The sequence below is a fragment of the Apus apus genome, chromosome 2, assembly GCF_020740795.1.
Source record: "Apus apus isolate bApuApu2 chromosome 2, bApuApu2.pri.cur, whole genome shotgun sequence".
Classification (NCBI taxonomy): Eukaryota; Metazoa; Chordata; class Aves; order Apodiformes; family Apodidae; genus Apus; species Apus apus.
The window spans coordinates 94,705,719-94,729,723 of record NC_067283.1 but is presented as its reverse complement, the minus strand read 5'-3'; the positions used below and the strand labels follow the sequence as shown (position 1 = coordinate 94,729,723).

Here is a 24,005-nt window from a genome sequence, read left to right as displayed (position 1 = left end):
CCTCACTCCCCCTTTAAATTTATTGTTACAGCAAGTTAATAATACTGGAAATTTAAAAAACAGCTTCTGTCTTTATCTGATATGACCATGTTTATATGAAAGGATCATATCATTGCTGTTAAATCTTTAATGTTGGTCATATTAAAATAATGGAAATGTGATGCTGCTTACACTCTTTAAAGGATGCATTTGATGCTAATGGTACTTATCTTCAGAAGTGTGTATATCTCTCTTCATTCTCTTCATTCACCCTCATCTTGCACAGAGATTCAAATACCTTTGTGACCTAGATTCTCATCAGTATCTAATTTCTGGGGAGAATTAAGCATCAAATAAACACAAGACAGCAGTCTTAGTGCTAAAGAACCCATTTATTTAAAGCTATAATCCATTTTTAAGAGCTGCTTTTTGCATCCTGGGTGCAAGTGATACTGGTTGCGGTTGTAAAAATACTTAGATAGCCCCAACAGGCCAAGTAATACATAGATTTTTACTGAGTTATCATTCTTACTGAGTTTTTTGCAACTAAATCCATCTTAAAAATTATTTCTTGCATTTTCTGGGTGGAGTTAATAACTTCAAAGATAACACTTCCAATTTTAGCTGCGGGAAAATCATATGGATTTCAGATACTGTCTGTGAAAAATTAACCTGATTTGTGGCAGCTTTTAAGCGTTGCACAGATTTGTGTGGAAATGAGGAATGTTCTCAGAGGTGCAGCAGTGAATGCTTTGTGAGCTGTCGAGTGCAGGAAACAGACACCTTGCTGATTTTACTAGCAATAGAAGCACATGGTTTTATGAACTCTTAATTATGAACCTGATTTCCTCTGATTGTTTTTAATCTTAAAGGAGAAATAGCTATTTAGTTCCCATTTCCAAAATGGCATTAGTCCAGAACACTGCCTTCTTTGGTCATTGGAAATCCCTAAGTAGTACAAAGTGTAGTGCTAAAACAGATCTTAGGATGTGTGCGTAGATGATGCACCTGCCTGTGTATTCTGCAACCTTCAAATCAGAAACCTTGATTTGCAGCGTGGTGTTGTGCTTTTCCACTTTGCTTTCCTATTGTTTGCTCCAACTCTTTGGCAAGATGACTAGGGAAGAGGAGATTTTTGGGCTTATAAGGAGAGGCACTTTAGCTTGCACCAGCATTTTGCAGGAGCTGGTTTATTATTTTTTTTTTGCAAAACTTCACTTAGCAAACACATTATGTTCAGCAACCCTCTTCACTTTGTTCTTGTTCTACTCAAGAAGCCTGTCAAGGATCAGTATTCTGCCTTAGGCAATGTAGACAATAGTATGTTGTTATGCACCAGCCACCCTTGAAACTTAAGGAAAAACTGAATCTGGTTTCCATTTTGACTTTATAATTGCAGGTAGATTATATAGCAATGAAACTAGATTAAATACTGTGAGTGAGGTAGATTATTTGTAATAAACTGCTTATGAGGTATTTGTTCTTGAATTTGGAATTGAACTTAGAAGATGTGCAGGTTTGTTTCTAAAACTCTTGACAGGCAGAATAAGGGTCTGAAACCTCCTGCTGGTGACAGTGAAAAAACAGGCACCTGTGTTTTCCACAATCTGCCCACCTATTCTCGAGCAGGGAGCAGAGTAGCTGTGGCTGGAAGGATTTCTCTGCCAGAGTAAAGAGTTGCCGTCCATCCACTGAAAAGTTTGATATGTATAAACAAAACAGACAAGACAGAATGCAATAATACAAATAGGCCCTTAAAAAACCCCATTGAAAAACCAAACCAAAACTTTAAAATGTTATTTCTAATATTTTTTTATTGGGGGAATTAGGACTTACTGAATACCAAACTGTGCAGTTAAAGCTTATTAGCTTAAACTCAAGATACGATTCTCATCTAGCCTTTAACACTGACCAGAGAGCCCATCATGTGAAAGATTCGTCAGTGTCCCGAACTGGGCGAGATCACAGACAAGATGTTTGTGCACAGACCAAGATCTATTACATATAATGCTGGGGTCTCAACTCCTTAAGGCAGAAGGCACAAGCACAGTCAAATTCTAGGGAAACTGGGAGACTGGAACAGAAGGTAAGTTTAGAATGCAAAAGGTATCTTAACAATGAAATGTGCTACTAGTAGTTAGATCATGCAATAAAGGTTAACAATCAAAATGTTGACCACTTACTTAATACCAAGTTTATACTAGGCCTAGAACACAACTATCAATGGTAAAAGATTCTGTACTCTTAAAACTTAATAACAAAAACTACTTAACATTAACTTTGCTAATAAAGAAAACAAGGAGTTAATATCTCTCCCCCTTGCCCAGCCACAGCCGGGTCCCTGGGTGGGTCTTAATTCTCAAGGGTTAATCTCTCTGGCAGGTGTCCCCACTGGAGAGGAGAAGGTCCAGCAACCTCCTAGGAATGTGTATGGGAAGTCTCCCTGACCACGCTTTTATAGAATAAAGTGGATTGACTGCTGTCATTTTAACTATTTAGCTATACCTCCAACATCTCTCATTGGAGAAAAAAAGGAAAACAGTAGAAAAGCCATGAAGGTCCTGTTCTCACCCAGCAAACTCTTTTGCTGATATGTTTAGTCTCATTTTATCTCCATTTCAGGCCTCGTTGTGGCTGGGCTGGGCTCCACGTTCTTCAACACCGGAGAGCACCTGGTGTTATGAACATCAACATGGTCTCTGTACCTTTCAAGGTTGTTACCAGCTCAGAGCTTGCTAAGCCCTTTCATTTCTCATGGGAAACTTTCCACTCCGGGCCTGTGCCTGCAAAACTGAAAGACAAAAAGCAGTTGAATCATAGAGGGAAACTGAGGCAGGCATATTAAGAGATGGAGCATCCTGTTACAGACCAGAATTTGCTAGTCTGATATAGGGGTTCTGAAGAATGCTGGGAGTGATTGGGTGCTCCAGTGTAGGATATGATAGCTGGAACATTATGGACCTGAGTTTCTGATCTTCCTGAGCTGCACTACAGTAAATTGATGATTCCCTCATCTACAGCTGTCTTACTTGTCTACAGTTAATTAGAGCTGTGTTGATGGTAATACGTCATTAGATAAAAGCTGTGTGCAAGTAAGATGGCAAGAAAAATCTTTATGCAGAAAATTGCTTACTGTTCTCAGATTAAAGAAAAAAGCATGGCCTGCTTTTCAGAGCTTCAGTCTCAATCATTAATTATCTCTGTAAAATACTACAGTTTCTCTAAATTTTTCTGTGTGTATGTGAGGAGTGATGCATTTTAAAATAATGCATGGCTTTCAAAACTAATTTAAGAACTTTTTTTTTTTTTTTTTTACTGAGATTGAATATGTGTATCTTGGTATGATGTATAATTGTGTAGGTACATACTGAATTATTTGATTTTGTGTAATGCTAGTTGTATTTTATTTTTCATAGCCATAGTTCTTTGCAGAAGTAACAGCTACTAAATGGTACACTAATCCCCATCAAAAAGTAATGGAGCATCTTTGTTAGAATGTACTAGCAGTTATATTCTAAAGCTGCTTTTTTTTTGTTTGCTTGGGGTTTTTTTTCAGTTATGTGAACGTTAGTTTGGCTTCCAGAGTACTAAAAGGAGATCACCAGAGTTGAGCCACTATTTAAATAAAAGTTTTTTTTTTTAAATAGGGTTTTTACTAGAAATCTATGTACTCATCATCTTTAAAATAACCATTTCAGCCATATAACTTTATTACTATAGTTAGTAAAAAGCATACAGCCAGGATAAGTATTGTTTTTAAAGCAAAGCAGAGGAGACATTATTTGCATTATAAAGAGGGATGGTAGGAAATGGTTTGAAACATGTAAAGGAATTGTAGGTTTTAATACACAAGTCCGCTTATAAATCTTCATTAAAGCATTGCAGTGTAAGATTTAAATGCTTGGGTGATAAATTATGTGTTTGCAAAAATGATTGTAGCTAATAAAAAAAGAACTGCCTGTGATAAATATTGAATCCTAGCCATGTCTCATCTATCTCAAATTTTGACCACAGAGATGGTTCTATTACTTTAATAGAAGAAAGTTTAAAAAAAAAAAAATCCTGTGAGCAATATATTAAGGTTTTAGTCTTTATTGAAGCACAGATTTCACCTGTATAGCAAAGAAGAAATTTTGCAGAAGTAGCAGAACACCTGTAGATCAGTGTTATATGTTTTTCCTCGGAATGTACTAACTAGCTGTTGTAAAAGATTTAGCTGGTTATTCCAGTATCCAGGTGAAGATTTATGAACCTGTGGGTTCTGAAAGACAAGGAGTATATGGACCTCAGCATTTTCAGAGAAACGGGAGAAATTGCACTCACTACATCAGAAGTTAATTTAAAACAAAAACAAAAAACAAACAACTTAGCACCACTGGAGATCTTTTCTCTCCCCACCTCCTCATCCAAAACAAATTAGAATTAATACAACATAAACCCCTTCAGATGCTTTCACTGGAAGAAGGAGAAAATATTGATACAGACTCATATGTATATGTGTTGGTAGGAAGAAAAATTAGAGATTGTCTGGTATGCCCTGACATGCTATCACATCCCTTTCATGTTGCTCTCTGTTTACCTGCAGAAGTATCTTGGGTGTAGGTAGTCAGCTTTTTGGATGAAGGACTGAATACCTTCTGACATAAAACCCCACTTCCTGTTGGACTCCTTATGTTCTCCTGCACTATAATTAAGCTCTAGCTCTGCAACTGGCTTAATCAAGCAAAAATCATTGTTCTTGCTGAAAAAGAGTGTTTCCACGTACCACTGTATGCAGTTCACTCTTTCCTCCCCACACCCTCATGCTTGTTCACATAGCCTTGCTGCAAACTGGGTGTGGGAATTGATTCAGCTGAGAATGCAGCTTTTGACAGAGGATTTCTTTCCCAGGTTGGTTTACAGACTGTCTAGTCCTCTGGTCGAGTTTACAAAACAAATCCTGAGCAGCAGGAACGAGCAGGCAGGGATGAGGGCAAAGGCAGCAGCCTGGATGAATGCCGGATTAAATTGATTGTGACACTTGAGTTTCTCTCTTGTATGCATTAGCAGAAATGGGCCTTTGATGTGTAGTAAATACAGCACTCTGTGGGAAGCTAGGAATTGGCAGTATGGCATGCAATAGTATTCTTGGCTTCTGAAAAGGCTCCATCACAGGCATGCAAGCAAATCTATTTCCGTGGGAGGCTGGTAATATTTATAACTCACCCTGAACTAGGACAGTTTATGAAAACATCACCAGGAGGGGCACAGCACAGTGCTGACATGCTCCCTAAAGCCTCCCCTATGTGTGCAGTGCTGTGGCTGAGGAAGTAAGAGACAAAGGGAGCCAATGTGAGAGTTTTGCAGAACCTGTGAATATCTTGTTCATTTGCAAGTTATATGTTTGTATGTTAGTCTCACCTTTACTATCATTATTACATTACTTTTAATTGTGAATACTTGTTACCTGTCTTTTCCTGGGTTCTTTTATATATAGTTTTGTGGCATCCTCACTGCCCTTAGAAGTCCTTATCCATCTTTATTCACTGCCTGTTACATGTATAGACTACAGACTACAGTTTCTTTCAAACTCATGGGGGGTTGCATGTTTCCAGCTGAAACACTTCAAAAGAAACATGACTTGCAATGTCTTTTTCTTGGTCTCTCTGAGTGGAAGGAAGTGATGGATATTTTATTTACAGTATGCTTTCCTTAAATCAACTGAGATTTCTCAGTCAGAATCCAAAGCTGTTCCTCATAATCTAGGGTACATTATTGGCACAATAGGAAATAAATGAAAACTATTATAAACTGCTTCTAGTAACAGCACTACATTTGAGACTTTTCTACTCAGGTTCGAACAAGAATTGTGAAGTGTAGATGCTGGATATTATATTTGCATAGTGGCATTTCAGTATCAGGAGCTTGTCTGCCCGTACCACTGATGCTTTGTTTTGCCTCAGTAGACCCAGATTTATATTGGGGGTAGAGGGAAGGATGTATAGTTATGTCCTTGGTGGCTGTAGTTCTTAGTGGTACTGAGTTTTCATAATTTTATTTTGTATCTCATGGAAAAGCCACATTGAAAGAAGAGGAACAAAGCACTCACTGAAACACCAGTCTTGAGAGTGTAACTTCTCTGCAGTGGTTTTGAGAGGGAGTTTACTACTAAGACATCAAATTGGGGCAAGTAGAGTGGTCTTGCACATGTAGCTCTGCAATCTACAGGCAGTGTCAGCCCCAGCTGCTCGGTCCTGCCATTTGCTGCTCAACTAGCAAGGATTTGACTGTTGAGGCCGTAGGCAGTCATCTCAGCAGGCACCAGCTGTCTGTTGCAGGCTGGCAGCTGCTGGTGGACGCCTGTCCAGATGAACAGACTTGGTGAGAGGTGACCTGTCCCTACCTTGGCTTGCCTTGCCAGACAGCACTCTCCTGCACAGCCAGAAGTGGGAATCACCCAAGTGCTCACTTACCTACTTCAGGTAAAGTTATCAGGTTATGAGGACAGAGCCTGTTGCACGGGCTGGATCAGGAGGCACTTGTGTGATCTCTTCTTGCCAGCAGAGTTGTGGGCTCAAATTATGTTCAGTATAAAAAGAACCAGAATTCATCTTTCCACAGCCTCTGCCTGTAAGAAGCTGCTCGGTATTTCCCATGGCAGATTAGTAAGAGCTCTTTTGAACGAGTTCTTGCCAAAATCTAGACTCTAACCTTTGGCAGAGAGACAACAGCAAACAGCATGAGCATAACCTCTAATAGTGCTGTTCTTGTGGTACACATCTGTCTGCTGCTGCAATGAGTCTTGATTCAATTAATATCTGGCAAGTTGACCTTCTCAAGCAGTTGGGGACTTTTATGTATAGGTTGCATGCTCCTTTCTACTGCTTTTTGATTTTTCCACCATCTCAGATAAATAACTTGGCACAAGTTGTTTCTTTGTGTTGTATGGGAGAGTCTTGTTTAAGCTGATATCTGGAGACCCTACTGAAAATAGCACATGCATAAGTCTGTCTCACTACAAGTGCTTCATGGTTCTCACTTCACCCAGAAGAACAGGAGGCTTGCAGTTTTTTGCTTTGTAAAACTGATACCTTATATTGCAGAAGTAAAGAATAGTTGCTTATAGGATGGGGGAGAAATCATCTGTGTTTGGGCAGGTGGCTATAGAGTGCCATTAGATTTTGATTTATTTTGTCAAGGAAAAGGAGATTAGGATGGGCTGGGTTACTGGAATAAGAACTTATAAATAAGGAAATAAAATAAAGAGTACCTAGTGCCAAAAGGCTAGAAGACAGCTTTTGAGTCATCCAATCTCATCTCTGCTATAACGGACAACTGCATCACATAATCATAAATTTATCAGACTTCCTCTCAAAACATCTTGCTCTCAGACTAGAGGAGAACTTAGAGGCAAATAGATTCTTTCTTCTGCTGTTATTCAGGTCAGCCAAAGCATCAGTGCAAAGTGATGGGTGTATCTCTGTAGTAAGATCTTACTTCATGTGAGAAAAGATTAAAAGATTACTGTGAATTTTTGAGATTAGTAGTGACAGGATTAGGATACTGATCTGAAGCCAAAAGCACTTAAAATGGTGGAAAAACCTTCTAGTTAGCAGCTGTTAAAGCAAACTAAAAGAGATGAGCAGGATAGAAAGACAAAATGATTGAAAAGTTAGGGTAGTTTCATTCAAAGCTGATCACAACCTCTTTTTATCTTGTACATTTTAGCTGTGGGTGATTTCTAACACCATGGCCACTTAGTTACTCCAGGGGAAGTTTGTGTCCATACGGGCTGAGAAATTGCAGAATCCAGTGCCTGCTTGCCAGCCAGCACTTAATTCCATGCTTGTGGGTGGGCAGTTCTGCTTTGCAGAGTAGGCTTCTTCCTCTTATTTCATGGTATTTCTGTCCGTCATGGCTCATCTGCTGCCCCATGACTGTCTGACCCAGCAGCATTATTTAAATCATGGTTAGGTGCTGGCAGTTCATACTCCAGCTTTTGAGTTTTGCCCTCCTCTCTTGACTAATTGTGATTGACCCTTTCTATCAGTTTGCTTTAAGAGAAGAAACTCAAGTACCCAAATATTTCTACATCCGATACAGGGTCTTAGAATATTTGCTAGTTGACTATCAGGGTATCTCCTGTTTTTAATAGGTATAGTAGTTCCTGACAGGACTTAAATTCAGAAGATTGGTTGTTGGGTTTTTTTAATGTTAAAGTTTAAAAAGTGTATCTCAAAGTGTCTGAGCAAAATGAAGGTTTACTGTGCATGCCAGAAAGATGTCTGAAACAAACTTCAATGAGAAAAGAGTAGCAGCTCAAGTATGCTTGGATTTTCAAGGATAAAACTTCCCACCAGAGATCTGAGCAGGGTAGCTACTAATCCACTTCCCTGCCCAGGGTAAACTGTATCTGATTTCACAGTGATGAGCCTCCCTTTAGTATTTCTCCTTTGAAATGTCACTGCTTCAGTGCAAGCAATGCATCATCTGACCCAAAGGGTGGGAAGATGACTGGTGGGTTTTGCCTGGCTGACTGCCTATCTTTTTGGTAGCTGTTTGTTTCAAGATGTCAGAAGGAAGGAGAGATGCAGAAGCTGTGTTGGTTCTCAGTCCTGGGAAGCTGTAGGGCAGGCATATAAACCAGTTTCTGTTCATAAAGTCATAGTTTGGGTTAAAGGGACCTTCAAAGATCATCTAGTCCCAACCCCCTGCCATGGGCAGGGTATCTTTCACTAGATCAGTTTGCTGAAAGTTGCATCCCACCTGACTTTGAACACTTCCTTTCGGGAGTACCTTACCTAAAACTGGCTTTAATAATGTTACTACCAGGGCACCTAACATATGTGGTGGCTGTCTTTAAAGAATTGCCTAATAATATCTTAAATGGCTGTCTACCCCTCTATATTTGCTGAGTTCAAGAGCTTTTTTTCCCTACTATGTGGAAGTTTAGGTCATGAATAATGTATTTTTTGCATCAGCGTTTACCAGCTGAATGTAATGAACAAGCAAGCAGGTTGTAGTGGCTTGAAGAGATGTTTTGTGCCATCTGACCTGTAGCAGCTCTCTATTCAATGCTTAGTTTTAAACTGAAATAAATCAGTTGGAAGCATCCTCTTTGTTACTCTTAAATCCCAGGTGCTATAGAGGATGCTGCTAGCCTCTTCATGAGCAACAAGAAAACAGAACTGATGATACTGTCAATTGCTTTTTTGATTGCAGGTGGCAGTTGCAGGCAGAGTTCCTTGCAGGATACTAATTCAGAAAATGAAATTAAAAATTCAGTTTAATAGTTTTAGGAATTGCTCAGTTTAATGCAGCCATTTTTTACTCTTCATTATAAAAGCTTTGGATACTTATATGCAGAAATATTTATTAACAGGAATTTTACATGACTTGAAAGATGCAAGCACAGAATGATTAATTGAACGAATACATTTAAATGCTTGGCCAAATATCACAGAATACATGAGCTACATCTCAGAAAGTAGAAAAGCAAAGGTTTCCTAGTTAGGAAAATGAAACAAGCTCAAGGGCAAATCTACTGAGCTTATTGTACTGCAGTGCTACTCCTTTTCTTTCAGAAAATGTTGCTGTGCAAAGTAATTCTAAAGGTCAGGCTGGCTGAGATGAGACTAATTGAATTAATTCTGAACCACAGCTCTTTCTCAAGAAATTCAGGTCTTGAGGGAGGGAAGGAAATAAACATATGCCTTAAATTAATGTATGAATTAATGTATGCCATGCTTATTTACAGTATCTATATTTATATATAGTATTTCCATATAGAGGACAGAATTCTGATATATAAGGTCAGGACTAGATCCTCTGCTGGTGCAAAAAGGCATGGCCTCTACATTCAGGACAGCTGTGTCAACAAACTGCAGCCTATCACAGCTTGGCCTTGGTTTTTAGACAATGTTAGTGGCTTTGCTCTCCTGTAAAATACTCCTGTCATAGATTTTAGCATTGCATTTAACTTTCCAAGGACAATGGCACTCAAGGGTGAGATTCTAAGGACAGTGATTCAGATTACCATCACTGCTAGTGGGAAGTACATAGCTAAATTTCTGCAGTCCATTCTGAGGGTTTTACTCTGCAAATCATGATCAGATCTTCAGTATTTGAAGTAAGCAATAGCAGATTTCTAGTTTCTAAGGCTGACTATACAGATAGAGAGACACCTGTGTGCCCAAGGATTCATATGCAAAAAAGTGAAGTTGGTCAATTTATTGCTCTGTTTTATAAAGAATACTTGAAGATTATTTTATTTATTTTAAGATGAGACAACAGATGTGTGATATCTCTGTCAAAGGTAGTGAGGAGGCTGGAAGAACCGTGGGAAATGTCCACTGACTTAAATGGTGTCACCTTAAATGGGTGAACATGACCTAATCATGGTCAGGATTACTTAGAGCAAAAGAAAACAGCAGGACTTGTGATATGTCTTGTTTCCTTATGTCTCTTTCTTAAAAAGGCATACCCCACGAAACACACATAGCTGAAACAATTTAGGACTGGTTTAAAATGTTCGAGAAGAATCCTTGAACGTATTTTTTCTCACAGCTCATTCCCAGTTGGCACATTGTCCAGTTTCTGGCTTCCTTTGGGTTGAATATGTCTGGGATTTTTGGTTGTGGGTTGGCACTTCGTCTTCACCAGTGGCCCATGTGGGCTGGGAGGCAGACCATTTTATTTTGCAATTATGCTGAGAGAAAACAAAGGAATGGGTTAGGTGGCCTTGCAGTCTGTAGGTTCCATACAAAGCAGCCACATTCCTTGGTGACTTCAAGCCAAGTCCCTTAGTCTTTGCTTAATGGTGCTTCCTTGTCTAACCTGTTGCCTGCTGTGTGCCTCCCTCTCCTCCTTCTGTCTCCTTACTCCCCACCAAAAAGCTGTTTGACACCTTTTAACTTTTAAGCATCTCAGTAGTCACACTCATTTAGGGAAGATCACGAAAATGTGGGAAGTAGGGGCTTCCATAAGCTGCTGCTGGACCAGGACTGTACGCTGTAAACTCCCCAAATCCTGGCACTGCTTCCTGTTATATACACTGCTTTGTACTTTGGGCCTAATCTCATCTTCAGCTGCCTGTGAATATAATAACTTTCCTGTCTGTGCATAAAATACACAAAACACACTGGAGTACTACCAAGAATGCTGTCTGAAAGAGAAACTATGTTGCAGATTGATTTATTTTTTTTTTTAAAGTGTGTTGAAGATTCATTTTTAAGATGGTTTCAGTTTTAGAGAAATGGATTCTGAAGATGGGCAAGAGAAGAGAGAACATGGATTCTGGCAGGGAAACGGAGTAAGAGTGTGTATGTGGATAGCATACAAATCTGAGAGTAATCAGGAGGCTTGCCCGAGTCACTGTGAACTCAGAACTCGCGTGTAAAGCCAAAGCTTCTGAAGATAAAGGAAAACAAAAATTAAAAACTAAATAAAACCAAAGCACACAAAAGCCCCGCGGACAATAGGAAATAAAGAAGTGGAGCTGTGTGGAAGAACACTGCTTTTGCTATTCAAAGATAGACCGTTGTGTCTTTAAAACTTTTAGCTACAGTTAGGCTTTGAAGGATGAACTATGACAAGTGGATCATTATTGTTAGAAATGTCAAAGCACTGAATAACTGACCTTAATATCCCTTCAGCAGTTAAACATTGAACTTTATGTTATGCACAGACTGTTTTCACTGCTGATAATTAAACACCAGTGCAATATCCATTTAAAAATGTACTTCATTGCACAGTAGCTTAATCCAGGCCATAACTACTGACTTCTGTGACAAACACAGAAGTGTGTGAGTATCTGCAGTGTTGTTACTCAGTTCCCATTCAACTTGAAGGCAAAACTGCATTTCTAATAATTGTTTTTTCTTTCTCTAAATTAAGGAGGATTGTGATTGGATGGTTTATATGCCACCCAAGAGACAGGATATGGCATTGCTTCATTTCATATGATGACTGTCCTGCTTGCTTTCCTTTTTTTTTTTCTAAATACATTTTTGAAGGGGATCAGAAAGATTGTGCTTTATTAACGGAACAGAGTTCTTCTAATGTGCCAAAAGTGCTTGAAAAGCATAAATTTCCTTATGGGTAGGAGAAATGCTGTTGCTTTGGATTTGGTTTATATAAACCTCAGGAGAAGAGACTTACATCCCTTTTCATTCTTTTAAGAGAAGCTTTGTTCTGTATTCCTTGTGTTTCTGCTTGCCAAAACAAACTGCAGGCTTTTTAATTCTGAAGCTTCCTTCAGTCTAGGAAGTAGCAGCATTACAGTTTTTCTCATTACTGGTGCCAGCAAAATGAAAAAAATGACAGCACATGGCAGCAGCAGGGGGCAGGTTGGCACCCTTAGCGAGTGCCACATGTTTTAAACAAACATCTAAAAACCTAAATTTGTCCCAATATAGATAAAACTAAAGATATCAGATCCTATCCTCTGAAAACCACAAAGTGTATAGCACCTCCAAATGCAAAGGATTTTTACCTCATTCTTGCATGTCACCTTTCCTGCTAAGACTTCTGAGTGTTTTGGCTTTAGTTTTCTTTATTTTGGTGAATTCTGGTTTTGCCTCCTTTCCTGAGAACTGCTATTGCTTTCTCTTCCCCGTTCATATTCTTTTTTCTTTCTTTTTTGCTGCATGGAGACTCTCTGCTGTACAAGTGTAAGTATTTTTTTAGCTCTGCTGTTTCTGGCCTACTTGTTTATGTTTTTGTGCTTCATTTGCCTCTGCCCTGCCTTATGAGTCTCCTGGGAGACTGTAGTGCCATCCATCTGCACCTAAAAGTGGAAAAGGCAGCGGTTCAGGAATGAGTTTGGATTTTACAAGAAGGTTCAGCTAGGGTAGCATCTGAATTTAAAACATCCCTTGGCTTTAAAGACCAAAGACCAAACCAAAGCACAGTGCTGATGTCAGAGGTGTAAGCATAAATGTTCCTGCTCAGAAAGAAAACCTATTGATTTGGTTTTACATTCAAGCTTCATCCATCTTAATGAAAGAATGGCTTAAAAATGAGCATAAACTAGGGCTTTCTTGCCACTAGGGTGGAAGAGAATTACCTTGAGCTTTTGACTGTTGTTATCACCTTTTAGTGCTGTTCTCAAAGCTGAAAACTCATCCATTGTTTTGCAGGAAGGAAAATTGAAGTGAGACTGGTTGGGAAGCTGAATTGCAAGAGGGAGGGGGAAGTTGTTCATTAGTTTGTTTGAAATCTTTTGAAAGGGAGGTGACAGGAGGGTCACAGAGCATCCCTGTATCTAATAGGATTGAATATAAATTACTTTGAAGGAGGAGAAGAACATGGAAATGGGCATATTCCTCAGCACTGAGAGTGATTTCAAGTATCTGTATAATCAAGGAATGTGGAGTATCTGTTGCTAAAGGCATATTGTTTTCTAGCACTCAAAACAAAGTTATTTTAGTTGTTTTTAATTCCCAAAATACTAGTGTTCTTTCACAACGGGTAATATAATTTAATAAAACTCAAGAGAGCTCAGATAGTTTTGTGAGGAAGGGAGTCAGAAGGGAGGAATCTAGAAAAGTGATAATGGAAAGAGATTCTGGGAGTTTAAAGTTGGTTTGTACATACGAGTGTGTCTAAATAGGCCTTTATTGGGGAGCATGGTGGCTCCCATCTACTGCAGAGAGGTGCCGTTGTGGAGCCATCTCCAGAGAGCTCAGGTGCATGCAGACTTCCAAGAGGGCCTCCCAAGACCCAGAGATTCAGTTAAGCTTTTTACCAGTTCTGTTAGGCAGCCTACAGTGTGCTCATGGAAAAGTAGGTAAAACAAGGAATAAGTTGAGGAGGTGATGGAAAGTCCCTGAAAGATGTGAAAGAAGTGAAGGAGGAATGGTTGATACTAAGAACTATTCCCAAGTAAAATGTCAGGCAGGAGAGCTGTGTTGTGCTTGTGTGGCCATCAGTGGTGGGAAGACAGAAGTTGCAGCACATCTACTAAACCTGAACTGCTTTGATGAAAAATGGGAAATGGGGCTCAGGCTGGGGAGACTCAGAGATCTTTCCCTAGGAGTTCAGATACCTCCTCTGGTAATGCTGTGCTCTCTGCTGCTGTAGCATTCTACACACTGGCGGAGATATTAAGCTGAGATTAAGTCTAATATTTTGTATAAAGAGCACACTGGCCTATTTAAATTAATGCTTTGACCCATTTTACTCTGCGTGTGATCTAGAAAGTTCACTTGGCAAGAAGCCTTTCATCTGTGCACTTCCTAAACAGGCTAGAAAACAGAAGGTTTTCAAATAAAAGTGTATGTATAGCTGTTATTCATGCTGTTAAAGCAAATGCGAGGCATCTCTACCTCTGTGCCTTTATCCCCAGCAACCAAGCTCCTGATGGATCATGCCAAGCTGACAGTAAGTTACAGCAGTGGTCCAGAGACTGGCTTATGGTCATCAGCACAAGCTCTTCAGGGTTATCTGGGGCCATTTTATGGTCTGGGAAGGAAGATGAAATCATTCTGTACCTGGCTGGCAGGGATGCCTTGGAGCGTTTTTGGTCCCTGCACTAGAACCTCTGAATCTGCCCCGTGCTGTTTTGCATTGATGCCCTGGGCACAGTTTGTCTGTGTTCATCCAGGAGCACTCTGAACACTGACGACCATGGCTGTGAAGTTATTGAGCAATCCGAGGTCTCCCATCAGCCTTGTTTTCTGCCCTCCTCTTTGATCTTCTTCAGTGAAAAAGAAGTGAATGAATTGCTGCGTTATCCTACTAGAAGTAATTTCCCGTTACATCACCAGAAATGTGGCAAGCAGATGAAAAGGCCTGCAAATATACACTAAAGAGAAAGGAGCTATGGCTGGAAACAAAACTAGGGGACTACTGATAGTAACTCCTAATTGCTGTCTCCCAAATGCTGAGCTACTTCAACTCTTCCTTTACATGAGGTGCGGGTGCCTTTGGTTGTTTCAGGTGTGGTTGATGGATAGGCAGCTGTCCAGATGTGCAGTTCAGAGGCTGCCCATCTGCCTACCTGTTGCACAGTCCACTGCAATTTTGGCTGAAAATGTTCAACACCTTTCCAGCCACTTGCCATCAAATCCATTGCTTTTAATTTATTGGTAACTGCCCTTTTGATGCAGTAACATTTTGCCTGCTCATTAGTTTCAGGGTAAGTCTGCTCTGGTGGCAAGCTATTTCCTGGCTGGTCTTGAAACTATTGTATGATTTACTGACACTCTTCAAATGTGGAAGTGGAAACATGCAAAATCTGAAGGTACCTTTTTTTCCCAGCAATGTGCATGGCAATAAAAACAGAGCTCTGTTGCCCAGAGAGTGCTTTCACTGCCTGCTCTATAGTCTGCAAGTCCTTTTCTGATCTTGAGAAGATGGTAGTGACTTTGCTGTTACAAAGCTCTTGTCAGAAACCTGAGGACATGAAGACTGGCATAATAATCCTCCTGACTTACTTTGGATGGGAATATGAATTCAGTACGTATAGGTCTGTGCACTGAAATTTCCATAAATGAGGACTAGGAAATGTTTACCTGAAACAAATAATGATTTGTCTGAAATGTCAATGCCAACTATATCTTTTCTGGCTCGTTTAAAATTGATACTACTAAACTTGATTAACAATTCTGTTAAGGAGTTGTGAGCCATAACAGCTTCCTGACTGATACTCCAGTTTTGAAGCCACTGGGCTTCAAGGGTAGCAAGTAAATGGAAGGATATGGATGTCACTAAATCCAGCAGGTACAGGACTGCCACAAAACGAGCCCATCATTGCAGAAGCTGAGTCATTTTAAATTAATTCTACAGAAACCTTCAGGTCAACTTTTTGTTTAAAACTCTCAGAGTGCTGAGCTACATTAAGAGTTTTGGAATTGATGGCACATGCATTTCCTGCCTTGCAAACTTTCAGAGGAGGTCAGGCAAGAAAATAAGGGCAACTTTCTTCCAAAAATAACAAACTTGGGTCTTAAGTCTGGGTATTTGTGCTCTTAAGGCAACGTACTCCTTTTTTTCTGGGAATGAGAAGATGCGAAGAATAACAGCGCATAACTTTCAGTAATTATGTTGAATGTGTGCCAAGGTAACTTTCCACCTACTCTCAGCATATCTGAAGTCCAGGGAAGTCATGTGTTTGCTGGAGATATTGCAAACACTGACATGGTATTTGTGCTTTTTGAAGAAAAGAAGTGCTCCAAAACTACATTTCCTAGGGAAGTTGGATGAGCGGTCTGGTGGTGTCCAGGAGCATAGAAATCTGAATATTGGTCATTCCCACGAGCATGTCACTAACAAACTGAGGAAGTGTATAAAAAATAAAAATCAGAGCAAAGGGGAGGCTATCCCTGATATTGTCATTAACTGTGCCGTAAATAAGTTTTCTGTACCTCATGATCTCAAATGCAGATGTGAGGTTTTCAGTAGTTCCCTTGTTTTACAGTTGGGGATCAATGAGTTAGTGCTTGGACAATTCAAATAATCATCCTGTGGACAGCCTTCAGTTTTAATGAGAAGAATAAAATCCCTCCCTAGCTCCATTCAAAGTCAATTGAACGAAGTGTCAGTTTAGGAGAAGTTCTGAATGTTTGAGAAGGGGAGAAAAACCCCATTCCCTCCAAGTGTTAAACCAAAACAGATCTTGAAATGATACATAGGCTTGAAGAACTGATTTGTTGGATAAAAAGGAAAAGGTGCCCTTTTCCTTTCATTAGTCCGCTAAAGTAATTTTTATTTTATTTTATGTTGGTAGATGACTCCTAAGTCAAAAAGGAAAAGCATCCACAGTAGAATGCTCCGACCAGTGTCCAGAGCTTTTGGTAAGTGAAGATTTCTTAAAACCTTTTTGCTTCTTTTCTTACCAGAATTTCTTCTAGGTAGCTCTTTATTGAAAAGCACGGGTGACTCTTCCTCCATCTGGATGGCATTTGAGGCCCAAAATAGCTGCTTTGTTTTGTGACTCTTCTAGTATGCTTGGTAGTACCTATTTTCTGAGAGTGCTATCTGCTCACAGTTCTGGCTGAGTTCTCTAAGTGTGTTTATAATTATTTACCACAGAAGGGAGGAATAACATTTTCATTTGTTTTACATAGCATTCTAAGTCTAATTAGAAAATTTTGATTTCTCTTAGAGATGGAATTTGATCTAGATAAAGCACTGGAAGAAGTACCTATCCATATAGAAGACCCACCATTTCCTTCCAGCAGGCCAGACAAACGAACTTCTGGATTCATTTCAGAGCTGCCATCAGAAGAAGGGAGAAAACTGGAACACTTTACAAAATTAAGGCCCAAAAGGAATAAAAAGCAGCAGCCCAGCCAAGCAGCAGTGAGTCTACATTCAAATATTGCTGGTGATGTCGTCTGTTGATTGCTTTCTGCCATGAGTCAGGTCTTGCAATGTAATGAGGACAACTGTTACAGTTTTAAGTAGTTACTTATGGCTTTTAGTTTTTCTTTTGTTAGTCATGTCTTTCAGTGTGCAACCCTATTACAAGCTTTTTGTCATGTTTGACACAGCCTAAAACCAAGATACGTTTTATCCTTTTTATGCTTGTGTGTTTTCATAGAAGCAGTTTCTGGAAGTACTTGCAGCTGTCACAGGAAACACACAAAATATCGTGAGACTTTTCAATTATATTGCAAGAGTTTGTTAAGTCTTAATCCTTTTTTTTCTGCCTGCATCAAGACATGGTAACTTGGCACGAATTCTTATTTCTGTCAGCTCTCAGAGGAGGTACTCTCTGACACTCAGCTTCCCACAGCTCCTTAACTAAAGATGATGTTTTGGCCAGCAAATCTGCATAGAATCATAGAATCCTAGGGGTTGGAAGGGACCTCGAAAGATCATCTAGTCCAACCCCCCTGCCAGAGCAGGGTCACAGATCTGCTTTTCATGCTGGAGCCTGCTGTAGAAAAGCAAAACAGAAGAGCACTGTCTGTCTACGAAAGGCATTGGTGTGAACCCAAGTCTCTGTGTGTGGGGTTTCCCACAGTTCCATTTCTGTGGCATGCCATACCAATAAAGATTTATTTCTGTGATGGTATGTCCTTGGGGTATGCAAAGATGTAGCTGGAGGAGTTAACAGAATTATCTCACAGCAACAGAACACAGCTGATATGATAAGCAACCCTTATCAAGGGGCAGCCATTGCTTCTCTGAGTTATACTGCCTAGTAATGAATGTCAGTGACCTTTTCTGCTCCTTGATGGTTGTTGGTGGAGGGGACCCTTGAAAATTTCCCTAATGCTGGGAAGGATCATACCAGGCAGTAGAGTGCTTTTTGCACCACTTAGAAATGGAGAAACCTTCAAATATAAGGGATATTCAAGCCAACTTTCTGTTCCCTTGCACTTCACAGGGTAGGATAGAGGTAGCAGAAGGATGCACTGGTCTCTGTGTCACAGAGAAAACACATCTGTGTTTACTTCTTCCAGCTCTTCAGAACACATGTTTTCCCAGTTGGTAAACTTGCCTCTCTTCCAAACGTAGGCGTGGGGAACTAGTGGGGGCTTGGAAAGGCAAGTGCTCTGCTGCTAGGGCATGGGACTAGGACATATAATGTCTTGCTCAACAGAAACAAAAAGCTTACTTCTTGCAGAAGAGAAGTGTTACTTCCCATGATAGTGCAGTGTTGTGGGAAAGATCATCCATATTGAATTAATTAGGAAATTAAAAGTTTATTTAGTTTCAGAATTTGAGAGAAACTTTTTAAAACTCATTTGTGCCTGTATTGGTTTTTTGTGGACCATTTAATTCCTTATTAGTTCTGACCTCATAACAAGTCTAAACAACTTTTTGAAGGACTTAAGATGTTTGCTTTGATGCTTCTGAAAACTAAACAGCCAAATTTTGAAGGCCAGAGTCGTGAGTGGACTGTGGCATTGTTTGCAGAACTGGCTTTTGCTACTGGTGTTGCCATTTTAAGAACAGAGAAAGCAGTGGTTAGGAAAAGCACTTGAAATGTGAGAGGCAAAATCTTGACCTTTTCTAGCACTTAAAGCAGGTCTGTCGGGTTGTTTGCTGTTCCCTTTATTTCCATTTAGTAATTTAAGGGGTCTCAGATAATCTGTAGTTGTCTGGTTTTGCTGGCAAATAGACTTGTTCTTTGTAAGCTGAAAAATACAACAAACAAAAAAAAGGGGGCGGGGAAACAGAGAGGGGAAAAAAAAAGGGAAATATTAACTTCTAACCTGAGGTAAGTGGGCAGGCAGAAGAAAGATTTCTAGGTCTGTTAGGGTTTTTACTGAAATGAGTGTTCAGGGGAGAAAAAAAAAAAAAAAGAAAAAAAAAGAGAGAGGAATAAAAGGAAGACCTCAGTACCACACACCCCCAAGTAGCTTTAATCAATATGATGAAACAGTTGTTTATCATTTAGAATTTGTGAGATCTCAACCTCAGGAGTTCTTCCATTATGTGTTAAAATTTAGTACAAAAAAGAGGTGACTCTCTAATGTATGAAAGAGATTGTGATTCATCTTAATTATTTGTGCTTCCGAGTCAGGCTTGTTTGGTTTTTTTCATTAAAAAACAAACAGAAGTCTCACCTTGAAAATGAGTGTTAGAAAAAAAAGGCTACTTTTTTAGCATTAGGTGCATCAAAAATTAAATAAACCAGACTTCAGTCTTTTACATTAATATTAAACACCAAAAGACATTACAATATACACACATAAGAGTATCCTGTACCTTGAGGACCTTATTGAGCCCTCAACATTTGTTTACATCTTCATCATAGAGTCACAGAATGCTTGAGTTGGAAAGGACCTTAAAGATCATTTGGTTCCAACCCCCCTGCCGTGGGCAGGGACGCCTCCCACTAGACCAGGTTGCTCAAAGGCCCATCCAACCTGGCCTTGAACACCTTCAGGGATGAGGCATCCACAGTCTCCCTGGGCTACCTGTGCCAGTGTCTCACCACCCTCACACTGAAGAATTTCCTTGTGATGTTTAACCTAAATCTCTCCTCTTCCAGTTTTGATCCCTTACCCCTTGTCCTTTCACTACAAGCCCTTGTAAAAAGTCCCTCTCCAGCTTTCTTGTAGCCCCTTCAGATACTGGAAGGGCCCCTACGCTCAAAGCCTTCCCTTCTCCAGGCTGAACAGCCCCAACTCTCTCAGCCTGTCATTTTTAGGAACTTGCTGCTTTTTCAGATGCAGAATTATTTCTTTTGTGAGGTAGATCTTCCCATTTGCTGTCGATTATGGGATCATTGCATTAATTTCCCTTCAGGAGATGCCTTGATACTTACATATTTATTCCTATGATCTGGAGGGCTCTGGTTTCAATATTAAATGGTTTCTCATTCCTGTCGAAATGTGTCAGCCGCTTTTGGTTGATATGGGAACAGGTTGCCCAGTTGCTCTGAATTGTTGTGGCAACTAGAAGATTCCTTAATCTAAATTGCTTCAAATTTTGCACACCCTGCTTTTTTGAAGCAGACTGATTCCTGGCCATTAGTTCTGCCAAGGACACAACTGGGTTGGGTCTTATGGAGTCCTCTGTAGTCACCTTGAAGGTTTTCATACAGCATTTAAATTGAAGGAAGTCTCTGTACTGGTAATAGAGCTTTTCCACATCAAAGCACATATGGAAGCTAGACCACATGAGAAATCCTCAGGAGGGTGCAGAATCCCCAGCCAATCTTTACAGGGCCTTTGTGATTGCCAGGTATTACTAAGTCAGCCTGGTTTAGATGCCTCTAGTCAGCCACATTTAAAACGTGGACATTGAAACCAAAGGAAGGAAGCAGGCTTTCCATTTTCAGACAATCAGCGAAAATCTGTGTTGAATTCCTTAAGTGAAACACCTGGTTCTGGATTTAGAGTCTCTGCTTTTGGAAGCACTGGACTGAATTAACTATAAAAGGCTCTGTTAGTCTGCTAGAGCTCTGTTTCTAAATCTCTAAATCCAAAATCTAAACCACATGTTTTTCTCTGAACAGGCAAACAACTAGCTGGTGAAAATACTTTCTTTTCAGATCACCACCTGATCAGGATTTAATTTTTCCTTAACTGCTTTTTTTTTTTTTTTCCTTTTCTGACTAAACTAGTGCTCTGTTCTCACAAGCTTAAGGCATTTATTCGTGGCCTCATGCACTGCAGTATTCAGTTTGTCACTGGTATTTTGGGTTACTTTGTTTTTGAAATCATGTGTCTACTGGCCTGACTAAAAGGGGAATTCCAGTGGTGATTCCACTGTCCGCACTGAGGTTTGGTTGGCACAAACAATTGTAATGATGTCTTAACTCTTGTTATAATTTAAATAAATATGCTTAGATTATTGTATACCAGAGAGAGTTTTTTCTTCTGTCAGGTGTCTGCTGGAGTTCATCCAGAAGGGGATCAGAATGGCCTCATGGGGAGAGTGGATGAAGGCGTGGATGAATTTTTCACTAAGAAAGTGACAAAAATGGATTCAAAGTAAGTTCAAATTTTTTAAAAAAATTATATTAAAAAAAAAAAATAATCCATCCTGACAGCTGGGCAAGTAGCACTTCTAAGTTGTATTTGACTTCTGTTCTCAACATCCAGGGTTGCTGTTGTCAAATTCAGTTACCCTCCCTTAAAAATGACTACTTTGAAATAAATTGCTTCAGTATACCATGCGGAGGGGTTTATTGACTCGTGTGTTTTTTTTGTAATTCAGTTGACTTCATATTAGCCTTCAGTGGAGCCCATTAGAGCTGAAGCAGAGCTAGCTATTGGTTGAGGCTCTCATCTCCACTGCTAGTAGTATACATGGGAATCTCTGCCTACTGTGCTGTTGGGCACAGTGTTTTGATAGATGACAGTAGATTTATGTTATTTTAGAAATGTGATAAAGACCTGTTAGAGCAGTTTGTAGTATTCTGGATTCAGGCAATACATTCATCTGAAGGATAGGTCTCCTTCAGCTTTGTGTTAGGGTTATACAGCTCATAGAGTTGCCTTGTAGCTTGTTGTATATTTACAGAACCGTGCACTTAGATGTTTTTGCATTCATGCATGTTTGTGTACATACACACACAGAGACATACATGTGCACAAATATTTGAATAAATAAGTAAGCTATGGCAATATCTAGACAACTTGGAATGACCCCTTCTGTGCTGTATGTGGCATCCATTAAGCAAAATGGTGTTAACTGGTTAATAGCTGTGGCAGGGAAAGCCAATGTTTTAAAATCACTGTGAGTTATAAATATCTATAGTGACGTGTGAAGCCATGTGTAATACACTATGTGTAGTGGCAAAATTTATGGTAGCTTTGATAAATGGATTAGCCAGCTTAAGTTCAGGGTGCCTCATGGGCTACTCCATCCTCCTGTGCTTCCCTTGGGTGCCTGCCACCCACTCATTTCAGATGTCCAAGTCAAGTTGCAATATCCCTGTGTGCTTGTCCCTCCCCATGCCCACAGCTAAGGATCGTTGCTCCATTTGCTGCACTGGTTGTTCTTTCTCCAGTTGGGGTGCTTGTATGCAGACATACTGTGCTCCCACCTTTCCCCTTGAGTATGAATGTTCTGCTTATAAGATGCCTGTAGAAAATCTTACTGGCATGTGGGTTGTTTTGGGGCTGGTTGTTTGTTTTGTTTTGTTTGAGGATGAGTATCTGCACTATGAAGTGATCTCTCCATGTGTCTTACTGAGAGAAAGTGGCTGTGCCAACTAGTTCCTATTTCAAGCAAGACTCTTAAGGGACATGTACTCAGAAGCAGAGCAGAGTGAAATTGCCTGTGCATAGACAGCTTTGGCAGGGGTCCCCTGAAGCCACACTTCACTGGTGTTGGAAACATCTGGTTTCCCAGTGTGGATAAAATGGGTGCCTTTCTTCATTGTACCATGCACAAGGCCAGCATAGGAGACTCAAAACAGTGTGGTCGATGTTAATTGTCCAGTTTTTTTATTCAGAAAAACTTGCTAATGACTGAGCCTCGGGCAACATACGGATCATTTGAAAGATTGGCTTTGCCCACCAGAAGTAATTAGTTTAATAGGGAGGGAGGAGAGGAGTGGAGAAGAATTTAAAATGTCTGTGTCTTTTCTTAGGAAACCATCAGCTAAAAGTTCAGACAGCAGTGAACCCAGTGAAGGAGGTGATGAGAAGAAGAAAAGAGACTCAAGGAAGAGTGGCTTCCTTAACTTAATCAAATCAAGAGGCTCCAAATCTGAACGTCCCCAGACTGTGTTGGTGGCAGAGGAGCCCTCCTCACCCAAGGTTGCTGGAAAAAGTCCAGCTGTGGACAACAGCAAGAAGGAGGTGAAGCCTGCAGAGCAGAATGGTGGTACAGAGAGATCCGAGGAATTAAAGACACCTGACTTGCAGGAGGAGGTGCAGCCAGATGATGCAGCTGCAAAAACTGAGAGGGTTGACAGCAAAGGAAGCCCGCAAGGAGGACGGAGGTACGGCGTGCAGGTGATGGGCAGTGGACTTCTCGCAGAGATGAAAGCCAAGCAGGAGAAGAGAGCAGCCTCTGCTCAGAAGGTGAAGGCAATTTGATTTCTCTTGAGTTGTTGAAAAAATTAGCAAGACTGAGGTGTCTTCAAGGGAGGTGGGTTAGGTGTACAGGAACTGGTGGCTGGAACTTGATGTATCAGTCCTGCTTTCCACCAGGGCTTATGGTGTTCCTGCTCTCTGCTTTGGTAGTTGAACATGAATACCCTGGCCAAGGACTAAGCTGCACATGTGGAGCAGGAGATGCACCCTTAAGCCTGCACTTTCTCTCCTCTTGTGGAAGAGGTGATAGCAGCTCTTGCACTTGGTCTTGGGCCATCATAATCACAGCAGAGGACATGTAAAGGTTTGCATGTATTACAGAGTAATTTTTAGCTGACTAGTAAGTACAGCTTGGATGTCTCCACGCTACCTGATGCGTACTTTGTTCACGTGTAATAGAAACATGATGAAGAAAGGTGGAGAGGTGTACTGTGTTTTAAATTATATAATCCATGCAGAGAAATAAATCCGGCATCCACACACTGTTTATAGTTATTCAGTTTATACTTTTGTATAGCATTTTTAAATTTTTATGTCCGTTTGTACCACTCCTAATTATTTTTATGCTTTTCATTTCTGTATTCCAAATACTAA

At 40.2% G+C, this 24,005-nt stretch overlaps 1 protein-coding gene across 6 annotated transcripts in view; it reads left to right on the top strand.

The window, feature by feature from the left end:
• The window catches only part of CARMIL1 (capping protein regulator and myosin 1 linker 1), a 193,922-nt gene that overhangs the window by 152,935 nt on the left and 16,982 nt on the right, over positions 1 to 24,005 (top strand). For 3 of the 6 annotated variants that reach the window (XM_051609132.1, XM_051609131.1, XM_051609135.1), the window contains 5 exons: positions 12,612 to 12,629; positions 16,688 to 16,754; positions 17,066 to 17,262; positions 21,250 to 21,356; positions 22,964 to 23,399. In XM_051609132.1, coding sequence (XP_051465092.1) covers positions 12,612 to 12,629; positions 16,688 to 16,754; positions 17,066 to 17,262; positions 21,250 to 21,356; positions 22,964 to 23,399 — 825 coding nt within the window. The remainder of the gene's footprint in view (positions 1 to 12,611; positions 12,630 to 16,687; positions 16,755 to 17,065; positions 17,263 to 21,249; positions 21,357 to 22,963; positions 23,400 to 24,005) is intronic. The other 3 variants (XM_051609134.1, XM_051609133.1, XM_051609137.1) reach the window with 1 other exon arrangement.